Source organism: Salvelinus fontinalis, chromosome 8 (assembly GCF_029448725.1).
Source record: "Salvelinus fontinalis isolate EN_2023a chromosome 8, ASM2944872v1, whole genome shotgun sequence".
Classification (NCBI taxonomy): domain Eukaryota; kingdom Metazoa; phylum Chordata; class Actinopteri; order Salmoniformes; family Salmonidae; genus Salvelinus; species Salvelinus fontinalis.
In genome coordinates, this window is record NC_074672.1 from 17,655,069 (window position 1) to 17,682,563 (window position 27,495).

Consider the following 27,495-nt stretch of genomic DNA (forward strand, 5'->3'; position numbering starts at 1 on the left):
GCTTCAGAGCACATAAGGACCCTTTTCTCCTCTACCCTGTACTGATGTTGACAGCCATCAAATCAACATCTCCAAAATCACCACTGAGTCAGAGTTGGGACTCATAGAGGCTTACAAACAAATGAGAGATAAAAACAAGTAGCAGAAGAGGGCTGGAAAGGAAGATGGGAGTGAAAAAGGAGAGAAATTGGAATGAGAGATGTATAGCAGGAGTGAAAGGGGGAGAGAGGTGGTGTCTGAATAGCTTCAGTGTTAGCATGGCAGATGGAGATGGAGTAGGTATGGGAATGTTTAGATGCGCCTGGATTGAGAATGTATGAGAGGGAGAGGAGGAACAGGGCACACGGTGTGTGTGTGTGTGTGTGTGTGTGTGTTGTGTGTGTGTGTGTGTGTGTGTGTGTGTGTGTGTGTGTGTGTGTGTGTGTGTGTGTGTGTGTGTGTGTGTGTGTGTGTGTGTGTGTGTGTGGCAGATGTATGAGTATCAGGAGAGGGCAAATGGCTGATCTTTTAGTAACACATGAATGATTTACCAGGCTCTGTGGAAGAGCAGGGATTTCACATCTCTCCATGTACTCTCGTATCTAATATCAGGCTTTTTACTATTAGTGTACAACAAATTGCCTCACCTTTAACACATGCACGCCCACATGCATACACTCTTTCTCTCTCTCTCCATCTGTCTTTCTCCCACATACACACACAGTTATTGTGACATGAGCAATTACACAAAGACCTTTACAAACTTTGTACTGGGAAAATGGCAGTTATTTAATCCTGTATTATTAAAAATATTGTGGCACAGAGGCCCTTTAGTGGGCTATTTTGGCTAAAGTCTGACGCTTCATTGAAGTAGTGAAGTGTCATTAGGCTTACTCTGAAGAAAACGCACATAGGGAGCCATGAGAGGAGGCAATAGCCTATTACCAATAGTGACATATTACTGTAGGCCTATGCTGGTAATGACTAGGTTCTCCTCAGCATAGCGGTTTGCAATTAAAGTTATTGATAGCGCAGAAAGCCAGCGCCCTCTGGATTTTCTCCAGCTGAGTCAAGTGCGAAATGAATCGGCTTTAGGAAATTACTTTAACTTCCCTTCACTGTGGAGATTTTGGGGAATGTTTACAAAGAATAGGGTTTACATCAAAACAGTAATCTCTATAGCCATGATGGCTCAAAACCAATAAGAAAAACAGTTCAACAATTGGAATTAAAGACATTGATAAATGCATATCATATGCACATAACGATTTCGTTAAATTGATCATAGAAGACCATATTTCAATCAAAACGCTTTAGAAAAATATACATTTTAAGGTGCCGATGCTCTAGCCTACATTTGTCAATCGCCTATAATGTGCATCATACATTGCGCGTCCGCACAAGAGCGCCCCTGAGACCCACGCGCGCTCATAGCCTACAGTTCACAGATTTGCCAGGAGTCCATCTCTTCGCATATCTGTACCACCACTGGTGTGAAGTTACTTCGACTGTTACCATAGTGGATTACAGATGGGTAAAACATTGAAAATAGTTTGATAAATGCACTTTATTTATTTTTATCAAATGTGATTTTAGAAAGTGCGCAGCGGATTGTTTTATTGGTTTTCCCTGAAACGTCGGGAACAGGACACAGGCAAGTGGAAACTCCTTATACAGATCAAGTATGTGTATTGAAGACGTGTGGAATATTTTACAGTTATATAATTTTTCAGCTAACAATTTTCGGAAAGAAATTGAACTGTCTAAAGATTTTTAAAAGATTCGAGTTCGCCTAGGCAACTCTTCGTCATGGACGCGTGAGGTGAAGCTACACGGTGCGGTAATCTACGAGGGGCACTCGGGCAAAATCTATAGCCTAAACCATCCTCGGGCTTTTGGATGTGGTCTGTACAGGGCAGGGGTGCATACTTGTACCTCTAAGAATGAAATGAATCAGTCTTCCAACGTCTTCATTTTGTCTTTTCCAAAGACACATCTAGTTATGGGGTGAAGAGGATGAGGTAGAGACGGCAGGGATAGTCTATGTGGGAGGGAACATGGAATGTTTTCTATTATATAATCTTTGACAAAACTGCTTATTAGTGGGAGAACATAGCAAGCCAATTTCCCTGACCCCTTTTCCCTCCCCTTTTCATCGGGGGAGACAAAACTTTTTGTGATCATTAATCATTTTGGAGAGAATCGACGTGTTTTCAGACAAATTGACTGTTGAAATGATAACACATCTTGACTGAAGTTGGCACGGAGAACACTATGACAAGAGTCACTGGTGTGTATTATTTGGATTTCACTGATCTTGTATTACACAGTAACCCCCTCTGTCTGCCTCTCCATAGAAGAGAGGAATATTGAATTGCCAAGATGGCTAATGTGCATTTATTGTTTCAGATTTCAACTATACCTCTCTGTCTCTTTTTTCTCTGCCTTGATCCATCTCTCTTTTTTATTGTTTGATTTTGGTTGATCGTTTGGAATGACACCTGATGCCCGAGGTCCTGGATTTCAATCTTCCTTCATCCTTCAAGATGCTGAATCTAAAGACACTAAGCCTTCAGCTAACCACACTCAGTTGTACCCCTTACTTGTTTTTCAACTTTGCACTGTTTTCTTGGTGAAGCCATCTTTTGTGGACGTAGAACAATTGCAACCAACCCCATCTTGCTTTGAGATACTGTGATATGTAATCATTCGAGGAACTGTCGACACACTGTTGTGTCCCTTGCCGTCTCTGAATCTCTGAAAGGCTTTTTGCGTAAAGTAGAAAGGGACAAAAACAATCCCCAAGTTAATTTTCCTCCAGCCCCCCTGTCCGTCCTCCCCTCTCCCCCCCCACTCATCAGGGCTGGTGGGGGGGTGGGATCTGGAGCTCCAGGGTCGTAACGGCGGAGGTGGTGGTACCCTGGAGCCTCCTTGTAGCAAGGCCTTCCATCATGGAGACCAGTCCAGAGAGCCCCAACCGGGCCGTGGAGTACCTCCTGGAGCTCAACAACATCATCGAGAGCCAGGCCAAGCTCATGGAGACCCAGCGGCGGCGCATCGAGGAGCTGGAAGGTCAGCTGGACCGAGTCAGCCAGGAGAACCAGGACCTGAGGCTGGAGAAACCCACTCCTCCACGAGCCCCGGAGCTCCCCGAACAGAACCATAGCAACACCAACCACAGAGCAGAGCAGCCCCTCTCCCTGCCCATCCACCCTGGCAGCAGTAGTGGAGGTAGTGGCAGCACCCCCAGCCCCGTCACCGCCCCACCCCCTGCAGTGGTGGTGCCCCCTGCAGGGCTGAGCCGGGAGAGACGTGCCCACACCAGGCTGACCCGGGGCATGTCCTGTGGCTCGAACCCAGCTGAGAGGGAGCAGCGGGAGAGATTGGACCACACAGACAGCTCTGACACCAACAGCTCCACCATCCGCAGAAAGTGAGTTCTGTTTCTCTTTTGAATAATTCCCATGTTTCCTCCCAGTGCATTCTTCCCACAACCCACTGAAGCATGGGTTGCTTGATGGATATGGTGTTATGATTTTCTTCCCTGACTGAGTAAAACATTGTCACTAATTGTCACTGTTCCTTGATGGTAGTCTCTCAGCATCAGCTGGATGTTACCAACATGCCCAAATTATTCATGCCCGATATGTTCCCTGTGGCGGATCTTACTTAATCTGGCTTAAAAGGAGTTGGCATACTGTTCATTTAATTGTGATCAGACAAACAAACAGCTCTGCTACAGTTGTATAACTCCTCTGTCTACCTCAGTGAGTGACATCACCACTGAGTAAAAGTGAAGGGATATTTGCATCCGGATCACATCAGTTTGAAGGGAAGTGATGGGCTCACTGTAACCACACGGTCTCAAATAGGTGTAGCTGTGTTCAAGGGGCGAGTATCTGACATACCGAGGACTAGAGGATGATTAGATATTGCTGAAGCTGCTTGGAGCTTTATGGATACTGTGTGTACTCAGGGGGTTGGGGTTTCATTTGACACAGGCTGACCGTTACTGTAATACCTTCTGAGTTTTAGTTCACCAAGTGCAATGTATAGTCAGTGCATTCTGTGTTCTGTTCAATGCAGTGACTTGCGTGTTTGTGTGTATTCCACTTTCTGTGGGAGTTCCATTTTATGAGTGTGCTGATTCTGTTATCGGGTTGTGAGATCTGGGTGAAGGAGTGATTTTTTTTTAATGCTTTATGTGTAGGAGTGGGATGTGTAATGTGCAGAGGAAGGCTGTGTGTGTGTGTGTGTTCACGTGTTCACGTGTTTGTTTTCACGTGTGTGTGTGTTCACGTGTGTGTGTTCACGTGTGCTCGCATGTGTGTGTATGTGGAGAAACCATATGAAATGATTATGCTCTGCTCCATGCCTTTGTCCTTCAAAATCATAAAAATATAGCTTGACGCCCACGTCTGCTCAGAAATGCACTTACCTTTAGGTTGGTTTCTGAGTGAGAGGTCAGGCCTTATCGGCCATGAATCTCCAGCTAGAGGTCAAGCTAAAGTGAAGGTCTGGAAACACACTTCTGTGGCAAACGATCTAAGTCTCTTTTCAGTTTTACTTCCACACACAGATAATAATATGTGGTCTAATATGTTCAGGTACCAGGCGTATTATCTAAGCTGTTTTGGTGGAGGCAGATCCCTGTAAAAATACTATTGTATACTAACATATGACCATTTCTAGCAATATATTTTTTTTACAGTATGTGTTATGAAGCCATAATAACATCACCAAATCATATTAATCATATCACATTATTTCTCATTTTGGTGGAATATGACTTAATTCCCTCCTTTTGACTTCATCTTCATTTATTTGTTCTCATTAATTAGTTCTCAGTCCCTCATCAGATTGATTCAGACTCTTGACTAGACAAAATCCCCTATTGATAGAAACACATATTAGTTATTTATGTGGGTGTTAAACACACTGATGAATTGCAAATGTAGGACAGTTTGCAGATTCTCCCCTGTTAATGGTAGTGCTTGTGACACATTAGCACTCTAGTTTAGGTTTTAAGCTAATAGCTGTTGTTCTTCAATTTAAGTACCACATTCAATACATGTAGTATACATAGCTTGGTTGTTAAAGGAGTAGCTACTGTTCTTCAATTCAAGTGCCATATTTACCGTAATATGGAGTTGTGATTTATTTTAGGTTATCCTGTGTTGGTTTCTTCTCTGCCCTGACCTTGTCCTCAAACCCTTACGCAACTCACACCATTCAGCTCATTCTCAGGCCACTGGTGAGGCCTGTCATCTGTCAACAACAACCCACTAATATACACAATATTTACATCATCCATGTTTAGGTCACCCTCAGCCATCTAAATATGGTTCAGATCAAAGAGAGAGAGAGAGAGACAGAGGGAGGAGGGATATAGAGATGAAGGGAGGGAGATAGAGAAGAGAGGATGGGAAAGAGAGAGAGAGCGACCCCGACTCAGCATGTTTCGCTCTAAAAGGGAAACAGTGGAACACACACACTGGTTCACCATCTGTTATCAGGGAGGTAAAGAGAGATGGAGGAAGATAGAGGTAGCAAGCTAGAGAGATGGAGGAGGAGGGAGGGCAGGACAAAGGGGCTAGGTTTAGAGACTAGGTTTTTGTGGCCACTTAGTACATTTTCTTCATACAGACAAACTATCTCAACATTGCCCCTGTGACTGTCCGGTCCTCGTGCTCTGATTTCTAGGGCTGTGATGTTCAGTAGAATGGCCTGACTTAAAGGATGATAAACTATGTCCCTTCTGCTTCTGAACCACAGTAACAACAGCACAAACTAGCCCATCTCTTCTTCCAGCAGCACAGTGGTGTAGCCCAAACAGCTGTCCCATATTCCATTCCCTCTGCATCCACTAATGGGAAGATGAACAGTGTGAGTTGCAGGCCTTCGGGCGTAGCCACAGGAAGTAAGGGTTCTGGGGGATACTGTCACGTTCGCTGGAATAATTATCAGACCAAGGCGCAGCGGATGTTGAGTTCCACATAATTTATTAGAAAGTGAAACTTAGCAAAACAAAACAATAAACAATAAACTAACAACGAACCATGACTACAGAGGTGCTACGTGCACTAACTCAAAACAATATCCCATAAAACACAGGTGGAAAAAATGCTACTTAAATATGATCCCCAATTAGAGACAACGATAACCAGCTGCCTCTAATTGGGAATCATACCAAACACCAACATAGAAAAACTAGAACCCCACATAGAAAATAATAACTAGAAAACCCCCCAGTCACGCCCTGACCTACTATACCATAGAAAAACAAAGGCTCTCTATGGTCAGGGCGTGACAGATACATTGAAATCATTTTGCAAAAATTAGGCTATACAAAACAATTTCCCCCAAAATGATATTTGTCCTGTCTGAAGAGACATAAATAAAATAATTCAAAATACTACACCAGAGAGCATCATTTAGCCACAGAGGATAGCTTCTCCAAAATAATCTGTGGAGTAAGTTTTATCACAAGCACTTACAGTCGGGAAGGCAGCAATTTGGGAAACACGCACTCCAACATAGTGTGGCCATAGATACAATCCATAGAAGGATTTTGGAACCTCAAACCTTAGCACTTTGATTGTTAAACTTTGACTGAAAATGTGGCGCCTGACAAGTGACTGGGAAGAGTTTTTTGTTTATCGGACATTTGAGAAATTTACTGGCCATCCATAATGCACTGGGTGCGTAACCCATTGGGATGTCCACCCACGCAGCCAGGGTCGTCAATAAACGAGGGATATAGGCTAAATGAGCCATATCTACATGTTCTTAAAAACATAACAAATTACAAAAACACTGTTCGTTGTTTTTGGATGTGTATCATATGTGTCCCGTTGGTATAATGAGTCGGGAGACAGGCGCAGGAATGCGTAATAGGTGTTTTTATTTACCCAAATTTAAAGGGGACGAAGACCAAGCATATACAAAATACAGGGTTAAACCCAAACAAAAGAGCGAGGAGTACCTCGAATACATACACGGGGTGAGACCCGAAAACACAGCACAGGTACTCACACGACCAACGGACATTGTAACAATAATCGACAGCCCAATGGAGAACCAAAGAGCACATTTATACAAATCAATCAGTGGGAAATAGGAACCAGGTGTGCGTAATTTGACAGTTCCGGAGGGATCCGTGACAATATGCAAAACTTTTTAGCCTTTTTTTGTATTGCTTTTTACTTTCCTAAACAATAAATGTCCACCTCACGGTTCAGCTGTCAGAGATTTGAGCACTCAATGCATCAGGGCATTGCATGCATAGACCTATAGACTTAGGTGTCCACTGTATGATATTAATATTAAAAAATAAATATAAAGGAAGAGAAGCGTATGCCTAGCCCCAGAGAGAAAGACAGAGAAATGCTGGCGGTATGCCTCGACACCAACATGCATTTCTTTAACCTTGTCAGATAGGCTACTGCATCTGCTATACAGATATAGGCATACAGAAGAAGACTAATTTTACATTTTCAATCAGAATATTTTTTATAAAGATAATCATTATATTGTTAGATTCTAGGAGTAACTCTGGTAGGCCTTAAACATTCTTCCTCACCTCAAGTTTAACTGTCTGGAGTCAGGTGGAGCGCCGGCGTGCGCTGCCTTCATATCATAGGCCTGCAGTATAATAGGCTAATAGCCACTCCACACCAAACCTTCTCAAAAGTTTCTAAACTTTGTAGGGTAGTATCAAAAATTAAGTCAAGCCATTGTTTATAGGGAAAATACGAGCAGGATATTATATCGCTGCAAACATAACATTACAGTTTGAACTTAAGTTGTCCATAGAAAATGTCTCAACAGAATAAAACAAAACATTTGCGAACTGATTTAAGCTTTAACAAAAAAATTTAACAGGCTATATTACAGCAATTACCAAGAAAGGCTACTGCCTACAGTACCCCTCCCCCCAAAATAAAAAAATATGTTTTATTGTCACACACCAGATAGGTGCAGTGAAATGTGTTGTTTTACAGGGTCAGCCATAGTAGTATGGCACACCTGGAGCAAATTGGGGTGAAGTGCCTTGCTCAAGGGCACATCAACAGATGTTTTACCTTGTCAGCTCGGGTTATCGAACCAGCGACCTTTCAGTTACTGTTCCCACACTCTAACCGCTAGGCTACCTGCCACCCTAATAAACAAATTACAGCAATAGGCTAATTATATTTATTTTACAAACAGCCTACTTATAACCTATCTTAAACTAAATACAGAGCACACAATTAAAAAGACAGATCGAACTTAATTTAGCCAACAAAAATGTCTGAACAGAATTAAACAAACACGTTTTTGTCACGTATACTCCCTCTCCGGCCTCTAGGTCATCAGGCTGCTGATTATCCCGCACACCTGTCACCATCGTCTCGCGCAGCTGTGTCTCATGACACTCGACTAGACTCCATCACCTCCTTGATTATCTTCGCTATATCTGTCACTCAAAATGGTGGTCAAAATTTGTGCACTTGTGAATAGAGTATAATTTGGGATGCAGAGTTTGTTTGTATTCTGTTATGTAAGTGTATGTGCGTTTTTGCATGCTTGTGCAAATGTTTGGGAGGGTCTGACTATGTGTGAAATAGAGAGGGAGACCCACACAGAGGGAGTGTGAAAGATTAATTAGTGTGACCTTAGTATAATTACTCCTGGCCCAGGGGTGATAGTTATTTGTGTGTGTGTGTGTGTGTGTGTGTGTGTGTGTGTGTGTGTGTGTGTGTGTGTGTGTGTGTGTGTGTGTGTGTGTGTGTGTGTGTGTGTGTGTGTGTGTGTGTGTGTGTGTGTGTGTGTGTGTGTGCATGCGTGATCTCCTGGAATGTCCATTATTAGACAGTAAACACTCCTGGTATTTTATGGTTATCATGGTGTCTTTTAATGGGAGGAAAGGACAGTTCTCCCCATGGTGAAAGACTGCACCTCTGTAGCACGTGCAGTAACTTTGATCTAGGTCAAAATTGCTTTCTCATAACATTTCCCTATTGAGTTGCTGAGAATTGCTTCTGTGTTATATAATATAGAAGAAAATAAATAGTTGGAGCTTCCCCTCTTCCTCATTTTCTCATGAGGTTTAGAACCTCAAATGAGCATTGTGCAGGTGGTGGCTGTTTTTTACTTTCCTTGCAGCTCTTTATCTCTCTCTCTCTCCTCCCTCCCCCCTCTGCCTCTTCCTCTCCTCCCTCCCCTCTCTGCCTCTTCCTCTCCTCCCTCCCCTCTCTGCCTCTCTTCAGGGCACTACATGTAGATATTTCCTCTGCTTTGTAGGCTGACATTAATTCATTTTTGAAATGCAGGGAATGGTATAGGCTTTTGTTGCAGAGGAAGCTAATTCTGTTGAATCTCTCACACTCACTCTCTCTCTTCCTCTCCACTCCATCCTTCTCTCTCTCTCTCTTTCTTTTTCTATACTCCATATTTTTCACTCCCTCCACCACTTCCTCTCTCTCTCTCTCTCTCTCTCTCCCCCTCACTGTTTCTGTTTCTCTCTGCTGCAGATATGACTCAGAGGAGCTGCAGAAATTACTTTTGAATCCTATCACCCTCCCTCCCATCACTCACTCCCTCTTTTCTCCTCCATCACCATCTGGTTTACCCTTTCTCCTTTTTTGACTGAAGGCATGATAGATGTTGACGATAATCATCAATGATTACATCATTCTTTTGATTATCTGACAGAAGCCCCTCAAGCCTCTTTAACATTGAAGTACTGCTGAAAAGTTAGTGCTGAAAAACACTTTGCCTCAGGCAGATCTGGGAATAGGATCTAGCTCAACCTGCTTGACCAATACCAATAAACAGCAGTATGCTATATAAGATAATAAGATCTCTCTGGACCCTCTCTAGTAAAGATGCCCTGAAGGCAGCAGCATCCTCTTCAACAAGTAGTAAATCTCCTCCCACTACATCCCCTACATGGAGGTTTTTACTGGTTGTGTAGTCTACTCTCACATTCTACCCTACAGTCACAAAAACACTTTCCTTTTATATTTTCTTGAGAGAAAAGGCATATTCTATCTAAGAATTGTGATGATGCAATGTATCATATTGTTTGATATCATATTGTGCGTTTCTCCACATGGAGGGGAGTGTAAATCTGAGACTGCAGCCTATTCCTCGACCATGGGAGTGTTGTCTCCTGTGATGTGTCGGTCTTTATGAGGTTAGGTAGTGTCATGGTCATGATGATCGTGTCCAATTGGACCTGAGCCCCCGTCCCTGTCTCCTGAGTGGCTCGACCAATGACCTTGGCTCTCTCTGCACGTGCTCGTACTGTATTCACCATTCAGTGGAACTCCCAGGGATTTCATGTCACTGCACAGCAATCGAAGCCAAGGTCTCAACCCTACACACCTCTACTCCCTGGAGAGAGACAGTGTGTTTCTTTAGGTTGTTTCTTTATATTCAATTCTATAGAAACATTTAGGGGTTTTGTCGGTCCACTCTGTTTGGTATTCAGTTCTAGCTCTAGTAGGCTCGAACATAAAGTTGTGCTGCAATGCTTCAAAAACCTTCATGTGACCTTGTGAAGTGTGAAGACAGATTGTTGGATATTGATATTGATTGATGTTAAAGTGGAGTGCACTGTCCTTATCTTAGGTTTATCAAATATTGTGTAAAACATGGTTGCTGTGGAAACTGTAAAGCGTTCCCTAAGGCAGTTCCGATGTTGTGCTTCCATCCTCTACCCTGCCTCTCCCAGACCCCCTCACTTCACATATTCACACAGGGGTGGGTGGGTTGACGCTGGGTCTAAACACCCCCACCTCCTCCGCTGATGTCACAGCAGCTTGGAGCTAGAACGATCACGATTAGTCATTTGCTCCTGTAAATTAGTGGTTGTGTACAGAATAACAGTTCAGAGTGGTGACAGTCATTTAGAGATGCACTGTGGTAATCAGCACAGAGGCAGGAAATTAAAATGATGACTTATGACACATTCTTTTGTTGACACATGAGTAGGTTAACTATTATAAAAGATGCACTCTTGACCCCTAGAATGTGGATTCAGTTTAGCATCTATTTTATTTGAGTGTAAGCTAGGACTTTGTTTTCAGTGTTGCACAGTAGACTGCTTTATCATATGAGCTCCAGTACTGGGTCAACTGTAAGAAGGAAAATTCAAAATACATACAACACACACACACGCACGCACGCACGCACGCACGCACGCACGCACGCACGCACGCACGCACGCACGCACGCACGCACGCACACACACACACACACACACACACACACACACACACACACACACACACACACACACACACACACACACACACACACACACACACACACACACACACACACACAGCAGCCCTTTACACAATCTCCTCCAATAACTACATTTGGGCAACAATTCTCTAGAGAGTGTTCCTTGTGTCCCAGATGTAGGGGTTAACATTTAGGGGGATTGTACTGTACAGCAGAGAAACTATAGGAATTGTCATTTGGAAATGTTATTCTGTGTGCTGTAGGAAGGTTTAGAAATTGACTGACTGAGGACATTATATCTGCATTATTACTATACTGATCTGTCCATATATCTATCTATGGCTGTGATTGGACTGAGTCAGTTCGCTGTAGTTGACATGTCAGCTGTCCTTTGGCCACTGGCCATTGTGGATTGCTTAACTATTACCTGATTCAGTGTCTTTGGCATTCAGATGTAGACAAGTGGTAGTTTGACGACGGGACGCGGTGAAACACATGTGCACGCAGCGCTGTGGAGCAGAAGACTGGTTACCGTGGGAACGCTGCGAGCTCCTCTTGAAAGAACTCTGTGGGCGAGAGAGAGAATAGAGAGAGGGAGAGAAGCGAATAGAGGAGAGGGTAGGAGTGAGACCAGGAGAGGAGTGAAAGACAGGCGATAGTATGGAGAGAAGAGAGAGAGATGGAAGAGAGCTGCTGAAGAGAGAGAGAAAGAGAGAGAGAAATAGTCATTTTTCATTGGAGGGTAAGCTACAGGTCTCCTCAATTGGTAAAGTTGGGCCACTTTTTCTTTGGTCAAATGATATGAGGGATCATTATAATTTTCACACTGACTAACTGATCCTGTGACAGCCTGACATAATGTCAGTCTCTTGAGTACATCTGGCTTCCCACCTCTTCTACTCTTAATGAAACCTAATTGTATCTCTCCAAACAACCACCAGAAAACACATCTGACAGGTAAACCCACCCACCCAGCATAGTATTAAAACCCTCATTTTTGGGGTAGTACACACAGTGGTATTGTTTACTCTACTAGAGAGCTCCAATAGATAGCAGGTGCTGCTGCTACATAGATGGAGGTAATTGTAATCATGCCCCTCTTCTTCTCCGGTAAATGAGCGCCTCTATTGCCTGGCACTCAGCACCAAACGCCCACACAGGCAGTCCGCGCTGTTGCCAAGCAGCGGGAGACTCGGAGCCCAGAATAGGGGGAGGGGGTTTCGAAAAACACTTAACTTTAGGCTAGAGGCAGCGCACGCGGGGAGGGGGGGGTGGCTCCCCCACACACACGTTCTCATCTGTAGACGGGGGGGGGGGGGGGTATGACGCAGTAGGCTCCCACACACACACTCCCATCTGTAGATAGTGAATAGAAAAATGTAAATGTTGAAATAAAAGATTTTTCAAGAGGCTTGTGCTTCAGTTGGTTAAAGTAGGTTTGTGCCTGGTTACTGGCTCAGGCTAGTGAATGTGAATCCTTACTGGCCACGAACTGTAATGTGTATCCGAGTTGAAATGTTCAAGATATACGACGCAAAACAGGTAAAGATACTGACCCAATGGCAGTCATGACTGCCATTCGGAAAGAATTCAGACCCCTTCCCTTTTTCACATTTTGTTACATTACAGCGTTATTCTAAAATGGATTAAATAAAATTATCCTCAATCTACACACAATACCCCATAATGACATCACAATACCCCATAATGACATCACAATACCCCATAATGACAAATCAAAAACGGGTTTTTAGACATTTTTGCAAATGTATAAAAACACAAAAACAGAAATACCTTATTTACATAAGTATTCAGACCCTTTGCTATGAGACTCGAAATTGAGCTCAGGTGACTCCTTTTTCCATTGATCATCCTTGAGATGTTTCTACAACTTGATTTGAGTCCACCTGTGGTAAATTCAATTGATTGTACATGATTTGGAAAGGCACACACCTGTCTATATAAGGTCCCACAGTTGACAGTGCATGTCAGAGCAAAAAAACAATCCATGAGGTCGAAGGAATTGTCCGTAGAGCTCCTAGACAGGATTGTGTTGATGCCCAGATCTGGGGAATGGTACCACAACATTTCTGCAGAATTGAAGGTCCCCAAGAACACAGTGGCCTCCATCATTCTTAAATGGAAGTAGTTTGGAACCACTAAGACTCTTCCTAGAGCTGGCCGCCCAGCCAAGCTGAGCAATCAGGGGAGAAGGGCCTTGGTCAGGGAGGTGACCAAGAACCCGATTGTCACTCTGACAGAGCTCCAGACTTTCTCTGTGGAGATGGGAGAACCTTCCAGAAGGACAACCATCTCTGCAGCACTCCACCAATCAGGCCTTTAATGTAGAGTGGCCGGACCTTAGTAAAAGGCACATGACAGCCCGCTTGGAATATGTCAAAAGGCACCTAAAGGACTCCGACCATGAGAAACAAGATTCTCTGGTCTGATGAAACCTAGATTTAACTATTTGCCCTGAATGCCAAGAGTCACATCTGGAGGAAAACTGGCACCATCCCTACGGTGAAGCATGGTGGTGTCGGCATCATGCTGTGGGGATGTTTTTCAGTGGCAGTGACTGGGAGACTAGTCAGGATGGAGGGAAAGACGAATAGAGCAAAGTACAGAGAGATCCTCGAGATCCTCCTCTTCCTCTATAGATAGATAGACTCACCTGCACACTGACATGTCCTGACACTCTTTTTACCCTGCTGTGTGTTGGAGGTAGTCCTTTATTTGTACCGTGTACACCCCTCCACACACCATATTTCCGTTGCCTCTTCCACTTTTACCTCTCCTCCGCTCCTCTTCACTTGATTATTTTCCCCCCTTGGCCTCCTCCGTATACAACCTCTGTCATTCTCTCTCTCCTCCCACTCTTCGCTTCCTCTCTCCATCCAATTGGCAACAGATTTTCATTCGAATATAAAAGAATCTGCAGATAAACAATATGCGCATTTTCCCACCAGAGATGTGTTTCCTTCAAATGGACTTGTTGCAGATAAAAGGCTGTGTGAGATGACGTAGTTAAATTTGCAGTTACATTTAATCGCATTTTCAACTGTACTGATTGTTTTATCACAAAAGAAGTTTGCATTATATAGAGAATGTGTCCACTCTGATATTTGCATGTGCACTCTAGCCAACAGCTTGCAGATACGGTGCGGATATAGCCTACATTATTAGATTATTGTGGACAAAAGAAGAACAAGATAATTGTTTTTTCGCTATTTATTGGAAAGGAGCATCAAGCTCATCACTGTGCACTTTCACCACCCTGTGAAGTTCACCATAACTTATTTCATCTGTCGCCTAATACACTGCATGCTTTCCTGGGTCATAGTGGAAGGACCACTCAACATATCATTGCGTGACTCCAAGTTTCCCTCGATATGGTGGTTATTATGTTTACAGTGCATTCGGAAAGTATTCAGACCACTTGACTTTTTCCACATAATGTTATGTTACAGCCTTATTCTAAAATGGATTGAATATATTTTTTCCTCATTAATCTACACACAATACCCCATAATGACAAACCAAAAACAGGTTTTAAGAAATGTGTGCAAATATATGAAAAATGTCAAACTGAACTATCACATTTACAAAAGTATTCAGAACCTTTACTCAGTACTTTGTTGAAGCACCTTTGGCAGTGACTACAGCCTCGAGTCCTCTTGGGTATGACGCTACAAGCTTGGCACACCTGTATTTGGGGAGATTCTCCCATTCTTCTCTGCAGATCCTCTCAAGCTCTGCCAGGTTGGATGGGGAGTGTCGCTGCTGTCACGGCTCCTCCTCTGCAGTGCAGGGGGCGGTTCCTCCTGCAGGCAGAGGAGGGTCGTTAAGTGATTGGAGCCACCTGGGCTCAGGGTATAAAACTGCTTACTAATCACCTCTCCCTGTCTTGCTCTCTCTCTGCTCCTCCAGGTATGCTCATGATTTGTTTGTTCCTTTTTAGTTTTGCATAGTTTTCACTCAGTCATGTTCACACACACATATTCATGCACCCATGCACTTTACATACACCTTACATTATGATACATCCACACCTCATTCCTATTTCTTAGTTTAAGTTAATAGTTTGTTTAATAATAAAGAACACTTTTGAATTGGCCTATACCTGTTGTTCGTGTCCCCTCATTTTTGTCACAGGCTATGAGCCGGCTTGTGACACTGCACAGCTATTTTTGATCGCGTTCAAGTCCTGGCTCTGGCTGGGCCACTCAAGGACATTCAGACATCCTGTTATAAGGTGAACCTTCGCCCAAGTCTGAGGTCCTGAGCGCTCTGGAGCAGTTTTTCATCAAGGATGAACTTTGTACTCTGTACTTTGCTCTGTTCATCTTTCCCTCGATCCTGACTAGTCTCCCAGTCCCTGCCACTGAAAAACATCCCCACAGCATAATGCTGCCACCCCCCTGCTTCACTGCAGCGAAGGTGCCAGGTTTCCTCCAGACATGACGCTTGGCATTCAGGCCAAAGAGTTCAATCTTGGTTTCATCAGAGTTTCTCATGGTCTGACAGTGCCTTGGCAAACTCCAAGCGGGCTGTCATGTGCCTTTTACTGAGGCGTGGCTTCCGTCTGTTCACTCTACCATAAAGACCTGATTGGTGGAGTGCTGTAAAGATGGTTGTCCTCCGGGAAGGTTCTCACATTTCCACAGAGGAACTCTGGAGCTCTGTCAGAGTGACCATCGGGTTCTTGGTCACCTCCCTGACCAAGGCCCTTCTCCCCCGATTGCTCAGTTTATCCAGGGGGCCACATCTAGAAAGGGTATTGGTGGTTCCAAACTTCTTCCATTTAAGAATGATGAAGGCCACTATGTTCTTGGGGACATTCAATGATGCAGAAATGTGTTGGTACCCTACGCTAGATCTGTACCTCGACACAATCCTGTCTCGGAGCTCTATGGACAATCCCTTCGACCTCATGGTTTGGTTTTTGCTCTGACATGCACTGTCAACAGTGTAACCTTATATAGACAGGTGTGTGCCTTTCCAAATCATGTCCAATCAATTGAATTTACCACAGTTGGACTCCAATCAAGTTGTAGAAACATCTCAAGGATGATCAATGACAACAGGATGCACCTGAGCTCAGTTTCGAGTCTCATAGCAAATGGTCTGAATACTTATGTAAATAATGTATTTCTGTTTTTTAAATCCGTTTTAGAATAAGGCTGTAACATAAAAAAATTGGAAAAAGGGAAGGGTTCTGATTACTTTCCGATTGCAATGTATATCAATATTTGCACATAAAAGCGTTTCCACCGCCATTCCTCACATAATACATTTTACAGATATCCCAGTTCATCTAGTGTATTTTGTTTTGTCAAAATTTGGAACGTTAACTGACAAATTAGCTGTTTCTATCAGCACTGTCATGACATTTTTTTTATCCGACATGTACTTTACTTAAAAAGGTTGGAAACCTGGTTAGTGTCACTCTCCTTATTCACTCCCTGTGTGCTGCTATCGTACTTGGCTCCACGAGGGGGCAAAAAGGGGCTTAGCCCCCTCAGTTGAAATTTGGGACAGAGCGTGCCATGGTGTGTGTAGGGGGACTATGGAAACCCCCCGAGGCACAGGGTTTCCGTTAGCCGGTAATTGCCGGCTTTTGGCCGATAAATAAATGAAAAGCCAATAAATAAAAATATAGCCAGTCAAATTGTTCTGGGATGCCCTGATGCTGAGGAGAGAGAGCCTTGGCCTAGGCTACTGTTGATTGTTCTGGGATGCCCTGATGCTGAGGAGAGAGAGCCTTGGCCTAGGCTACTGTTGATTGTTCTGGGATGCCCTGATGCTGAGGAGAGAGAGCCTTGGCCTAGGCTACTGTTGATTGTTCTGGGATGCCCTGATGCTGAGGAGAGAAAGCCTTGGCCTAGGCTACTGTTGATTGTTCTGGGATGCCCTGATGCTGAGGAGAGAGAGCCTTGGCCTAGGCTACTGTTGATTGTTCTGGGATGCCCTGATGCTGAGGAGAGAGAGCCTTGGCCTAGGCTACTGTTGATTGTTCTGGGATGCCCTGATGCTGAGGAGAGAGAGCCTTGGCCTAGGCTACTGTTGATTGTTCTGGGATGCCCTGATGCTGAGGAGAGAGAGCCTTGGCCTAGGCTACTGTTGATTGTTCTGGGATGCCCTGATGCTGAGGAGAGAGAGCCTTGGCCTAGGCTACTGTTGATTGTTCTGGGATGCCCTGATGCTGAGGAGAGAGAGCTTTGGCCTAGGCTACTGTTGATTGTTCTGGGATGCCCTGATGCTGAGGAGAGAGAGCCTTGGCCTAGGCTACTGTTGATTGTGAAGATGGAGGCCTTTTTTACTGAAGTAAAACGAAAGTTAGAGAGTATGCCTATAGTGAAAAGCCTACAAGGCAGGGCTCCAGACTGCAAACATTTGGTCGCATTTTGAAACCTTTTGACACCTTCTTGTGGGAGATTTTTTTTTTTTACTGGTTGCATCGGTGCAGTCCTCATTATCCTCATGAGTCCTGTAATGAAAGTGTCTCCCTGCCTGTCCCTGTAACTGTTTTGCTGGGGCCTGTTGCTGTGTAGAGCAGCAAAATAGTTTTATGATTGTTTAACATGAAATCCAATTGCTGGGAAAACCCAGCTATCATGTTGTCACAAATGAAGAGAGGATGTTTTCAGCTGTCTGTAGGTATAATTTTTATTTCTCAACTCTCAATTATGAGCTCAATAGCAACTATTTTACAAAGATATTTGATTTTGAGATACGCAATGTTCGAAATGTGCATTGGCCATTGCGAGTGCATTGCTATTGGACAATAGGCTACAACTGCAACGTTTATTTTGCAGTAAACGTACTGTTAGATTAATACATGGCTACTATGAGTGGTTATTATCCTTAGAATTAGTGATATAGTTCATGTGTGTAACGTCCTGACCAGAGTTCTTATGTGTTTTGCTTGTTTAGTGTTGGTCAGGACGTGAGCTGGGTGGGAATTCTATGTTGTGTGTCTAGTTAGTCTGTTTCTGTGTCCAGCCTAATATGGTTCTCAATCAGAGACAGCTGTCAATCGTTGTCCCTGATTGATAATCATATATAGGTGGCTTGTTTTGTGTTGGGGATTGTGGGTGGTTGTTTCCTGTCTTTGTGTTTTGTCTGCACCAGCTAGGACTGTGACGGTTAGTTTGTTTTGTCATTTTGTATAGTGTCTTGTTTTATGTTAATTAAATAATGGAAAATTAGCACCCTGCACATTGGTCCTCAGATGCTTCTCGCCTCTCCTCGTCTGAGGAGGAGGACGACTTAGACTGCCGTTACAGAACCACCCACCAAACTCGGACCAAGCAGCGTGAGTACGGGCAGCGACAGCAGCAGCAGCGGCCAACTACACAGGACTCCTGGACATGGGAGGAAATTTTGGAGGGTAAAGGACCCTGGGCTAAGGTTGGAGAGAATCGCCGCTCTCGGGAGGAGATGGAGGCAGCTAAAGCACAGGAGCGGTGGTATGAGGAGGCAGCACGGAAGCGTGGCTGGAAGCCTGTGAAGAAACCCCAAAAATTTCTTGGGGGGGGCTAAAGGGTAGTGTGGCGAAGGCAGGTAGGAGACCTGCGCCCACTTCCCATGCTTACCGTGGAGTGCGGGAGTACGGGCAGACACCGTGTTATGCGGAAGAGCGCACGGTGTCTCCTGTACGTGTGCATAGCCCGATGCGGGTTATTCCACCTCCCCGCACTGGCCGGGCTAGATTGAGCATTGAGCCAAGTGCCATGAAGCCGGCTCTACATATCTGGCCTCCAGTACGTCTCCTCGGGCCGGTGTACATGGCACCAACCTTACGCATGGGGTCCCCGGTTCGCCAACACAGCCCAGTGCGGGTTATTCCACCTCCCCGCACTGGACGGGCTACGGGGAGCATTCAACCAGGTAAGGTTGGGCAGGCTCGGTGCTCAAGGGAGCCAGTACGCCTGCACGGTCCGGTATATCCGGCGCCAACTTCCCGCCCCAGCCCAGTACCACCAGTGCCTACACCACGCAGGCTTCCAGTGCGTCTCCAGAGCCCTGTTCCTCCTCCACGCACTCTCCCTGTGGTGCGCGCCCTCAGCCCGGTACCACCAGTGCCGGTACCACGCACCAGGCCTATAGTGCGCTTTGAGAATTCAGTGTGCCCTGTTCCTGCTCCCCGCACTAGCCTTAAGGTGCGTGTCTCCAGTCCGGTACCACCAGTTCCGGCACCACGCACCAGGCCTACTGTGCGCCTCAGCAGGTCAGAGTCGGCCGTCTGCCCAACGCCGCCTGCACTGCTCGTCTGCCCAGCGCCGTCTGAGCCATCTGTCTGCCCAGCGCCATCCGTCTGCCCAGCGCCATCTGAGCCATCTGTCTGCCCAGCGCCATCCGTCTGCCCAGCGCCATCTGAGCCATCCGTCTGCCCAGCGCCATCTGAGCCATCCGTCTGCCCAGCGCCATCTGAGCCATCCGTCTGCCCAGCGCCATCTGAGCCATCTGTCTGCCCAGCGCCATCTGAGCCATCTGTCTGCCCAGCGCCATCTGAGCCATCTGTCTGCCCAGCGCCATCTGAGCCATCTGTCTGCCCAGCGCCATCTGAGCCATCCGTCTGCCCAGCGCCATCTGAGCCATCCGTCTGCCCAGCGCCATCTGAGCCATCCGTCTGCCACGAGCCTTCAGAGCCGCCCGTCTGTCCCGAGCCATTAGAGCCGTCCGCCAGTCAGGAGCCGCCAGAGCCGTCCGTCAGTCAGGAGCCGCCAGAGCCGCCAGCCAGTCAGGAGCCGCCAGAGCCGCCAGCCAGTCAGGAGCCGCCAGAGCCGCCAGCCAGTCAGGAGCCGCCAGAGCCGCCAGCCAGTCAGGAACCGCCAGAGCCGCCAGCCAGTCAGGAGCCGCCAGAGCCGCCAGCCAGTCAGGAGCCGCCAGAGCCGCCAGCCAGTCAGGAGCCGCCAGAGCCGCCAGCCAGTCAGGAGCCGCCAGAGCCGCCAGCCAGTCAGGAGCCGCCAGAGCCGCCAGCCAGTCAGGAGCCGCCAGAGCCGCCAGCCAGTCAGGAGCCGCCAGAGCCGCCAGCCAGTCAGGAGCCGCCAGAGCCGCCAGCCAGTCAGGAGCCGCCAGAGCCGCCAGCCAGTCAGGAGCCGCCAGAGCCGCCAGCCAGTCAGGAGCCGCCAGAGCCGCCAGCCAGTCAGGAGCCGCCAGAGCCGCCAGCCAGTCAGGAGCCGCCAGAGCCGCCAGCCAGTCAGGAGCCGCCAGAGCCGCCAGCCAGTCAGGAGCCGCCAGAGCCGCCAGCCAGTCAGGAGCCGCCAGAGCCGCCAGCCAGTCAGGAGCCGCCAGAGCCGCCAGCCAGTCAGGAGCCGCCAGAGCCGCCAGCCAGTCAGGAGCCGCCAGAGCCGCCAGCCAGTCAGGAGCCGCCAGAGCCGCCAGCCAGTCAGGAGCCGCCAGAGCCGCCAGCCAGTCAGGAGCCGCCAGAGCCGCCAGCCAGTCAGGAGCCGCCAGAGCCGCCAGCCAGTCAGGAGCCGCCAGAGCCGCCAGCCAGTCAGGAGCCGCCAGAGCCGCCAGCCAGTCAGGAGCCGCCAGAGCCGCCAGCCAGTCAGGAGCCGCCAGAGCCGCCAGCCAGTCAGGAGCCGCCAGAGCCGCCAGCCAGTCAGGAGCCGCCAGAGCCGCCAGCCAGTCAGGAGCCGCCAGAGCCGCCAGCCAGTCAGGAGCCGCCAGAGCCGCCAGCCAGTCAGGAGCCGCCAGAGCCGCCAGCCAGTCAGGAGCCGCCAGAGCCGCCAGCCAGTCAGGAGCCGCCAGAGCCGCCAGCCAGTCAGGAGCCGCCAGAGCCGCCAGCCAGTCAGGAGCCGCCAGAGCCGCCAGCCAGTCAGGAGCCGCCAGAGCCGCCAGCCAGTCAGGAGCCGCCAGAGCCGCCAGCCAGTCAGGAGCCGCCCTCCAGTCAGGAGCCGCCCTCCAGTCAGGAGCCGCCCTCCAGTCAGGAGCCGCCCTCCAGTCAGGAGCCGCCCTCCAGTCAGGAGCCGCCCTCCAGTCAGGAGCCGCCCTCCAGTCATGAGCCGCCCTCCAGTCATGAGCCGCCACTAGTCCGGAGCTACCTCTCTGTCCTGAGCTACCTCCTAAATCATGTGGGGGCCTTGGGGAGGATTCTTAGGCCAAGGTCGTGAGCGAGGGTTGCCACTCAAAGGACGCTAAGGAGGGGGACAAAGACAGTGGTGGAGTGGTGTCCTCGTCCTGCGCCGGAGCCGCCACCGCGGACAGATGCCCACCCAGACCCTCCTCTTGAGTTTTAGGGGTGCGTTCGGAGTCCGCACCTCAGGAGGGGGGTACTGTAACGTCCTGACCAGAGTTCTTATGTGTTTTGCTTGTTTAGTGTTGGTCAGGACGTGAGCTGGGTGGGAATTCTATGTTGTGTGTCTAGTTAGTCTGTTTCTGTGTCCAGCCTAATATGGTTCTCAATCAGAGACAGCTGTCAATCGTTGTCCCTGATTGAGAATCATATATAGGTGGCTTGTTTTGTGTTGGGGATTGTGGGTGGTTGTTTCCTGTCTTTGTGTTTTGTCTGCACCAGCTAGGACTGTGACGGTTAGTTTGTTTTGTCATTTTGTATAGTGTCTTGTTTTATGTTAATTAAATAATGGAAAATTACCACGCTGCACATTGGTCCTCAGATCCTTCTCGCCTCTCCTCGTCTGAGGAGGAGGACGACTTAGACTGCCGTTACAATGTGTTTTGAGTTTCCACTTACTCATGTGGTGAATTAGCCCTAAATAAATTTGCCTATGATTTCAGAACACATAATGATACAGGAATATTAATCTCTAAACAAAAATATTCTGGAGCCCTATTTGAACAGTAACATGTATTTGGCCAGACAGCTGTGCATGGCTGCATCTCACTAGTACGATGTAGGATATATTTTGATTTGAATTTCCGTTCACCTTTTGTTTACTGCTTTTGTTTTACTGTTCATGTAACCAGCCTAAATATGGATTGTGTCATGATTTTATCGATACAATATTTTATTTACTAGGCCTACCACTTGATACTGCTGTTTCATTCATTCACTTTCGCAGTTGTGTCGGTATTCTAAGCCAAACTGCTATTCAGTATTTTTGTTTGCGTGCATGAATAACTAGGCTACTACTTTCAGCATTTAGTTTGCATTATTTTGGTAAGACAGCTGTTTGTGCGGCTGCATTCACATAGGGTAATTCACCTATTACAAACAGCCTATCTATCTTGCAGCCTATATTCATTACCAAAACGGCCTTGCTTTAGCATGTAGGTTGCTGTCCATTGTGCTGATACCGCGCAGCGGAGATTGGGCGAAATCTGTAGCCTACCTGTCACTTCAAAAGCACTCAATGATCTTGGAGTCTGCATTTGAGCTGTATGTTTATTGTGGTCTAGCGTGATATAAGCAGAATTTAATATAACCTCAACATAAATATGAAAATATTAATGCAACATGCAACAATTTCAGAGATTTTACTGAGTTACAGTTCATATAGGAAATCAGCAATTTAAATAAATTCCTTCGGACCTAATCTATGGATTTCACATGACTGGGAATACAGATATGCATCTGTTGGTCACAGATACCTTAAAAATAAAAAGGTAGGGGTGTGAATCAGAAAACCACTCAGTATCTGGTGCGACACATCTCCTTTGTGTAGAGTTGATACAGCTGTTGATTGTTGCCTGTGGAATGTTGTCCTGCTCTTCTTCAATAGCTGTGCGAAGTTGCTGGATATTGGTGGGAACTGGAACACGTTGTCGTACACATAGATCCAGAGCATCACAAACATGCTCGATGGGTGACATGTCTGGTGAGTATGCAGGCCATGGAAGAACTGGGACATTTTCAGCTTCCAGGAATTGTGTACAGATCCTTGCGACATGGAGCCATGCATTATCATGATGTGATGGTGGGTGATGAGTGGCATGAACAATGGGCCTCAGGATCTCATCAAAGTATCTCTGTTCATTCAAATTACCATCGATAAAATGCAATTGTGTTCGTTATCCGTAGCTTATGCCTGCCCATACCATAACCCCACCGCCACCATGGGGCACTCTGTTCACAACGTTCAACGTTGACGTCAGAAAACCGCTCGCCACAAAACACCATGCGCGTGGCCTGTGGTTGTGAGGCCGGTTGGACGTACTGCCAAATTCTCTAAAACGATGTTGTAGGTGGGTTATGGTAGAGAAATGAACATTCAATTATTTGGCAACAGCTCTGGTGGACATTCCTGCAGTCAGCATGCCAATTGCACGCTCCCTCAAAACTTGAGACATCTGTGGCATCTGTGTCATGCTATTTAATCGATTTCTTGATATGCCACAGCTGTCAGGTGGATGGGTTGTCTTGGCAAAGGAGAAATGCTCACTAACAGGGATGTAAATACATTTGTGAACAACATTGGAGAGAAATAAGCTTTTTGTGCATATGGAACATTTCTGGGATCTTTATCTTTTGTTTTATTTCAGCTCATGAAACATGAAGCACTTTACATGTTGCGTTTATGTTTTTGTTAAGGATAATTCCAATGTAAGAACCCAAAATAAATGGTGCACCATCGCCGATTTCAACTGCCCCCTCAGTCACTTTATCCTGGCGCCGGGTCTGGCTGCTATCCTTGCTTTTCTTCACTCTCTCTGCCCTCCCTCCATCAAATTATTCTACTGTAGGTACATGTGTGTATGTGTGTGTGAGTGTGCGCACATATGTGTGTGTGCGTGACTGCATGTAACAATATAACATACATACACTTTTTGGGTTGCATCAGTGCAGTCCTCATTATCCTCATGATTCCTGTAATGAAAGTGTCTGCCTGCCTGCTCCTGTATCTGTTTCTCTGGGGCCTGCTGCTGCGTCGAGCGAGCCACTCTCGCTCTCCTTTCCCGGGGGGAAAAAATGCTCTGGGAGAAAGTAAAGAAATCTTCCAGAAATCCTAAACCAGCAGTATGTGTGTGGTTAGTCTGTGTGTGTGTTTAGTGTGTGTGTGGTTAGTGTGTGTGGGGGGGGGGAGGGCTGAGTGGGCCGATAGGGTGTGTTGTCAGAAGACATAATAGCTGTGTTCATTGTGCAGAAGTCAGAGCCCAGATGAGCCTGTAATTTACTGTTGGTGCTATTGTTCATGTTACTGTTGATGTTACTGTTGATGTTACTGTTGATGTTACTATTGATGTTACTGTTGATGCTACTGTTCATGTTACTGTTCATGTTACTGTTGATGTTACTGTTGATGTTACTGTTGATGTTACTGTTGATGTTACTGTTGATGTTACTGTTGATGTTACTGTTGATGTTACTGTTGATGTTACTGTTGATGTTACTGTTGATGTTACTGTTGATGTTACTGTTCATGTTACTGTTCATGTTACTGTTCATGTTACTGTTCATGTTACTGTTCATGTTACTGTTCATGTTACTGTTCATGTTACTGTTCATGTTACTGTTCATGTTACTGTTCATGTTACTGTTCATGTTACTGTTGATGTTACTGTTGATGTTACTGTTGATGTTACTGTTGATGTTACTGTTGATGTTACTGTTGATGTTACTGTTGATGTTACTGTTGATGTTACTGTTGATGTTACTGTTGATGTTACTGTTCATGTTACTGTTCATGTTACTGTTCATGTTACTGTTCATGTTACTGTTCATGTTACTGTTCATGTTACTGTTCATGTTACTGTTCATGTTACTGTTCATGTTAGTGTTGATGTTAGTGTTGATGTTAGTGTTGATGTTAGTGTTGATGTTAGTGTTGATGTTAGTGTTGATGTTAGTGTTGATGTTAGTGTTGATGTTAGTGTTGATGTTAGTGTTGATGTTAGTTAGGGAGATGCTGCTAGATTGATAGCTCTTGCATAACAACATCCGCACAGAGATCTCGCTTCCCTTAGAGTCAGACCCCAAGCTGAATATTCATGACTATTCTAGAATGATACTTTATAATGGTTGAATAATTGGTGTAGCAGGACTAATATAGTTGAAGTCGGAAGTTTACATACACTTAGGAGTTATTAAAACTCATTTTTCAACCACTCTACAAATTTCTTGTTAACAAACTATAGTTTTGGCAAGTCGGTTAGGACATCTACTTTTTGCACGACACAAGTAATTTTTCCAACAATTTTTACAGACAGATTATTTCACTTATAATTCACTGTATCACAATTCCAGTGGGCCAAACATTTACATCCACTAAGTTGACTGTGCCTTTAAACAGCTTGGAAAATTCCAGGAAATGATGTCAAGGCTTTAGAAGCTTCTGATAGGCTAAATGACATCATTTGAGTCATTTGGAGGTGTACCTGTGGATGTATTTCAAGGCCTACCTTCAAACGCAGTGCCTCTTTGCTTGACATCATGGGAAAATCAAAAGAAATAAGCCAAGACCTCAGAAAAAATTGTAGAACTTCACAAGTATGGTTCATCCTTGGGAGCAATTTCCAAATGCCTGAAGGTACCACGTTCATCTGTACAAACAATAGTAAGCAAGTATAAACACCATGGGACCACGCAGCCATCATACCGCTCAGGAAGGAGACGCGTTCTGTCTCCTAGAGATAAACGTAGTTTGGTGTGAAAAGTGCAAATCAATCCCAGAATAACAGCAAAGGACCTTGTGAAGATGCTGGAGGAAACAGGTACAAAAGTATCTATGTCCACAGTAAAACGAGTCCTATATCGACATAACCTGAAAGGCCGCTCAGCAAGGAAGAAGCCACTGCTTCAAAACCGCCTTAAAAAAGCCAGACTACGGTTTGCAACTGCACATGGGGACAAAGATCATACTTTTTGGAGAAATGTTCTCTGGTCTGATGAAACAAAAATAGAACTGTTTGGCCATAATGACCATCGTTATGTTTGGAGTAAAAAAGGGGATGCTTGCAAGCCAAAGAACACCATCCCAACCGTGAAGCACAGGGGTGGCAGCATCATGTTGTGGGGGTGCTTTGCTGCAAGAAGGACTGGTGCACTTCACAAAATAGATGGCATCATGAGGGAGGAAAATTATGTGGATATATTGAAGCAACATCTCAAGACATCAGTCAGGAAGTTAAAGCTTGGTCGCAAATGGGTCTTCCAAATGGACAATGACCCCAAGCATACTTCCAAAGTTGTGGCAAAATGGCCTAAGGACAACAAAGTCAAGGTATTGGAGTGGTCATCACAAAGCCCTGACATCAAACCTATAGAACATTTGTGGGCAGAACTGAAAAAGCGCGTGCGAGCAAGCAGGCCTACAAACCTGACCCAGTTACACCAGCTCTGTCAGGAGGAATGGGCCAAATTCACCCAACTTATTGTGGGAAGCTTGTGGAAGGCTACCCAAAACGTTTGACCCAAGTTAAACAATTTAGAGGCAATGCTATTAAATACTAGTTGAGTGTATGTAAAACTCTGACCCACTGGGAATGTGATGAAAGAAATAAAAGCTGAAATGAATCATTCTCTCTACTATTATTCTGACATTTCACATTCTTAAAATAAAGTGGTGATCCTAACTGACCTAAGACAGGGAATTTTTACTAGAATTAAATGTCAGGAATTGTGAAAAACGGAGTTTACATGTATTTGGCTAAGGTGTATGTAAACCTCCAACTTCAACTGTATGTCATGACAGAGTAAAAAAGTGTTCACACTCAGATTTGTTCTGAATCCTTTCCCTAGTGTTCTGCTCTGTAGGGTTCCTCTGACATTTCAATAAAATGCCTTCATATTTATGTGGAAAGCGTTTTCATCAGTACAGAAATAACTGTAAGTACTGTTACCTCTATTTAATCAGTATAAATAGGGATGTGCTGTGATCTCAGCTACCACATTCAGTATTATCAAAGCCACTGCTGACAGGTTCTTCTGCTTTAATTGGAACTCTTATCATCAGCCACGCTACACAAACGAGCGCTGCCTCTGCAATGTCTGCATAATTATAATCCTTAGTCATTTTGAACCTCTTTCATTCTCTCTCTAAGCCACTATCTCTCTGTAACTGCTTATGCTGATACGCTGATTTCTTTGGGACCCTGTCACACCCAAAGTTTTGGTCAATTCCAGTTGAAGTCAGATTAATTGAAATTCAAGTCATGAAAAGAAAATGTATCAATATAGGAGGATGCATGACATAGTTCAAATAGAACGCAACTTTCTTGTCACTCTCCCAGCTTACTGTTACCGGCACTCTCTCAGTGTCTCTAGTCGCTTGGTTAACTCTCTTCCATAAATACCTCATAGTTATCCTCAATTTCATAGTTACATGCAATTTCTTTCCCCCAAATATTTGAAACTCCACTCGCTCCCTCTAACCC

General features: G+C 45.6%; 1 protein-coding gene across 6 annotated transcripts in view; it reads left to right on the forward strand.

Annotated features, from left to right (window-relative positions):
* The first annotated feature begins 1,373 nt into the window (after nucleotides 1-1,373).
* LOC129860775 (IQ motif and SEC7 domain-containing protein 1-like) overlaps nucleotides 1,374-27,495 on the forward strand; it is a 51,510-nt gene continuing 25,388 nt past the window's right edge. For 2 of the 6 annotated variants that reach the window (XM_055931498.1, XM_055931499.1), the window contains exon 1: nucleotides 1,374-3,412. In XM_055931498.1, coding sequence (XP_055787473.1) covers nucleotides 2,931-3,412 — 482 coding nt within the window. In that variant the 5' untranslated portion in view covers nucleotides 1,374-2,930. The remainder of the gene's footprint in view (nucleotides 3,413-27,495) is intronic. The other 4 variants (XM_055931497.1, XM_055931496.1, XM_055931501.1 and 1 more) reach the window with 4 other exon arrangements.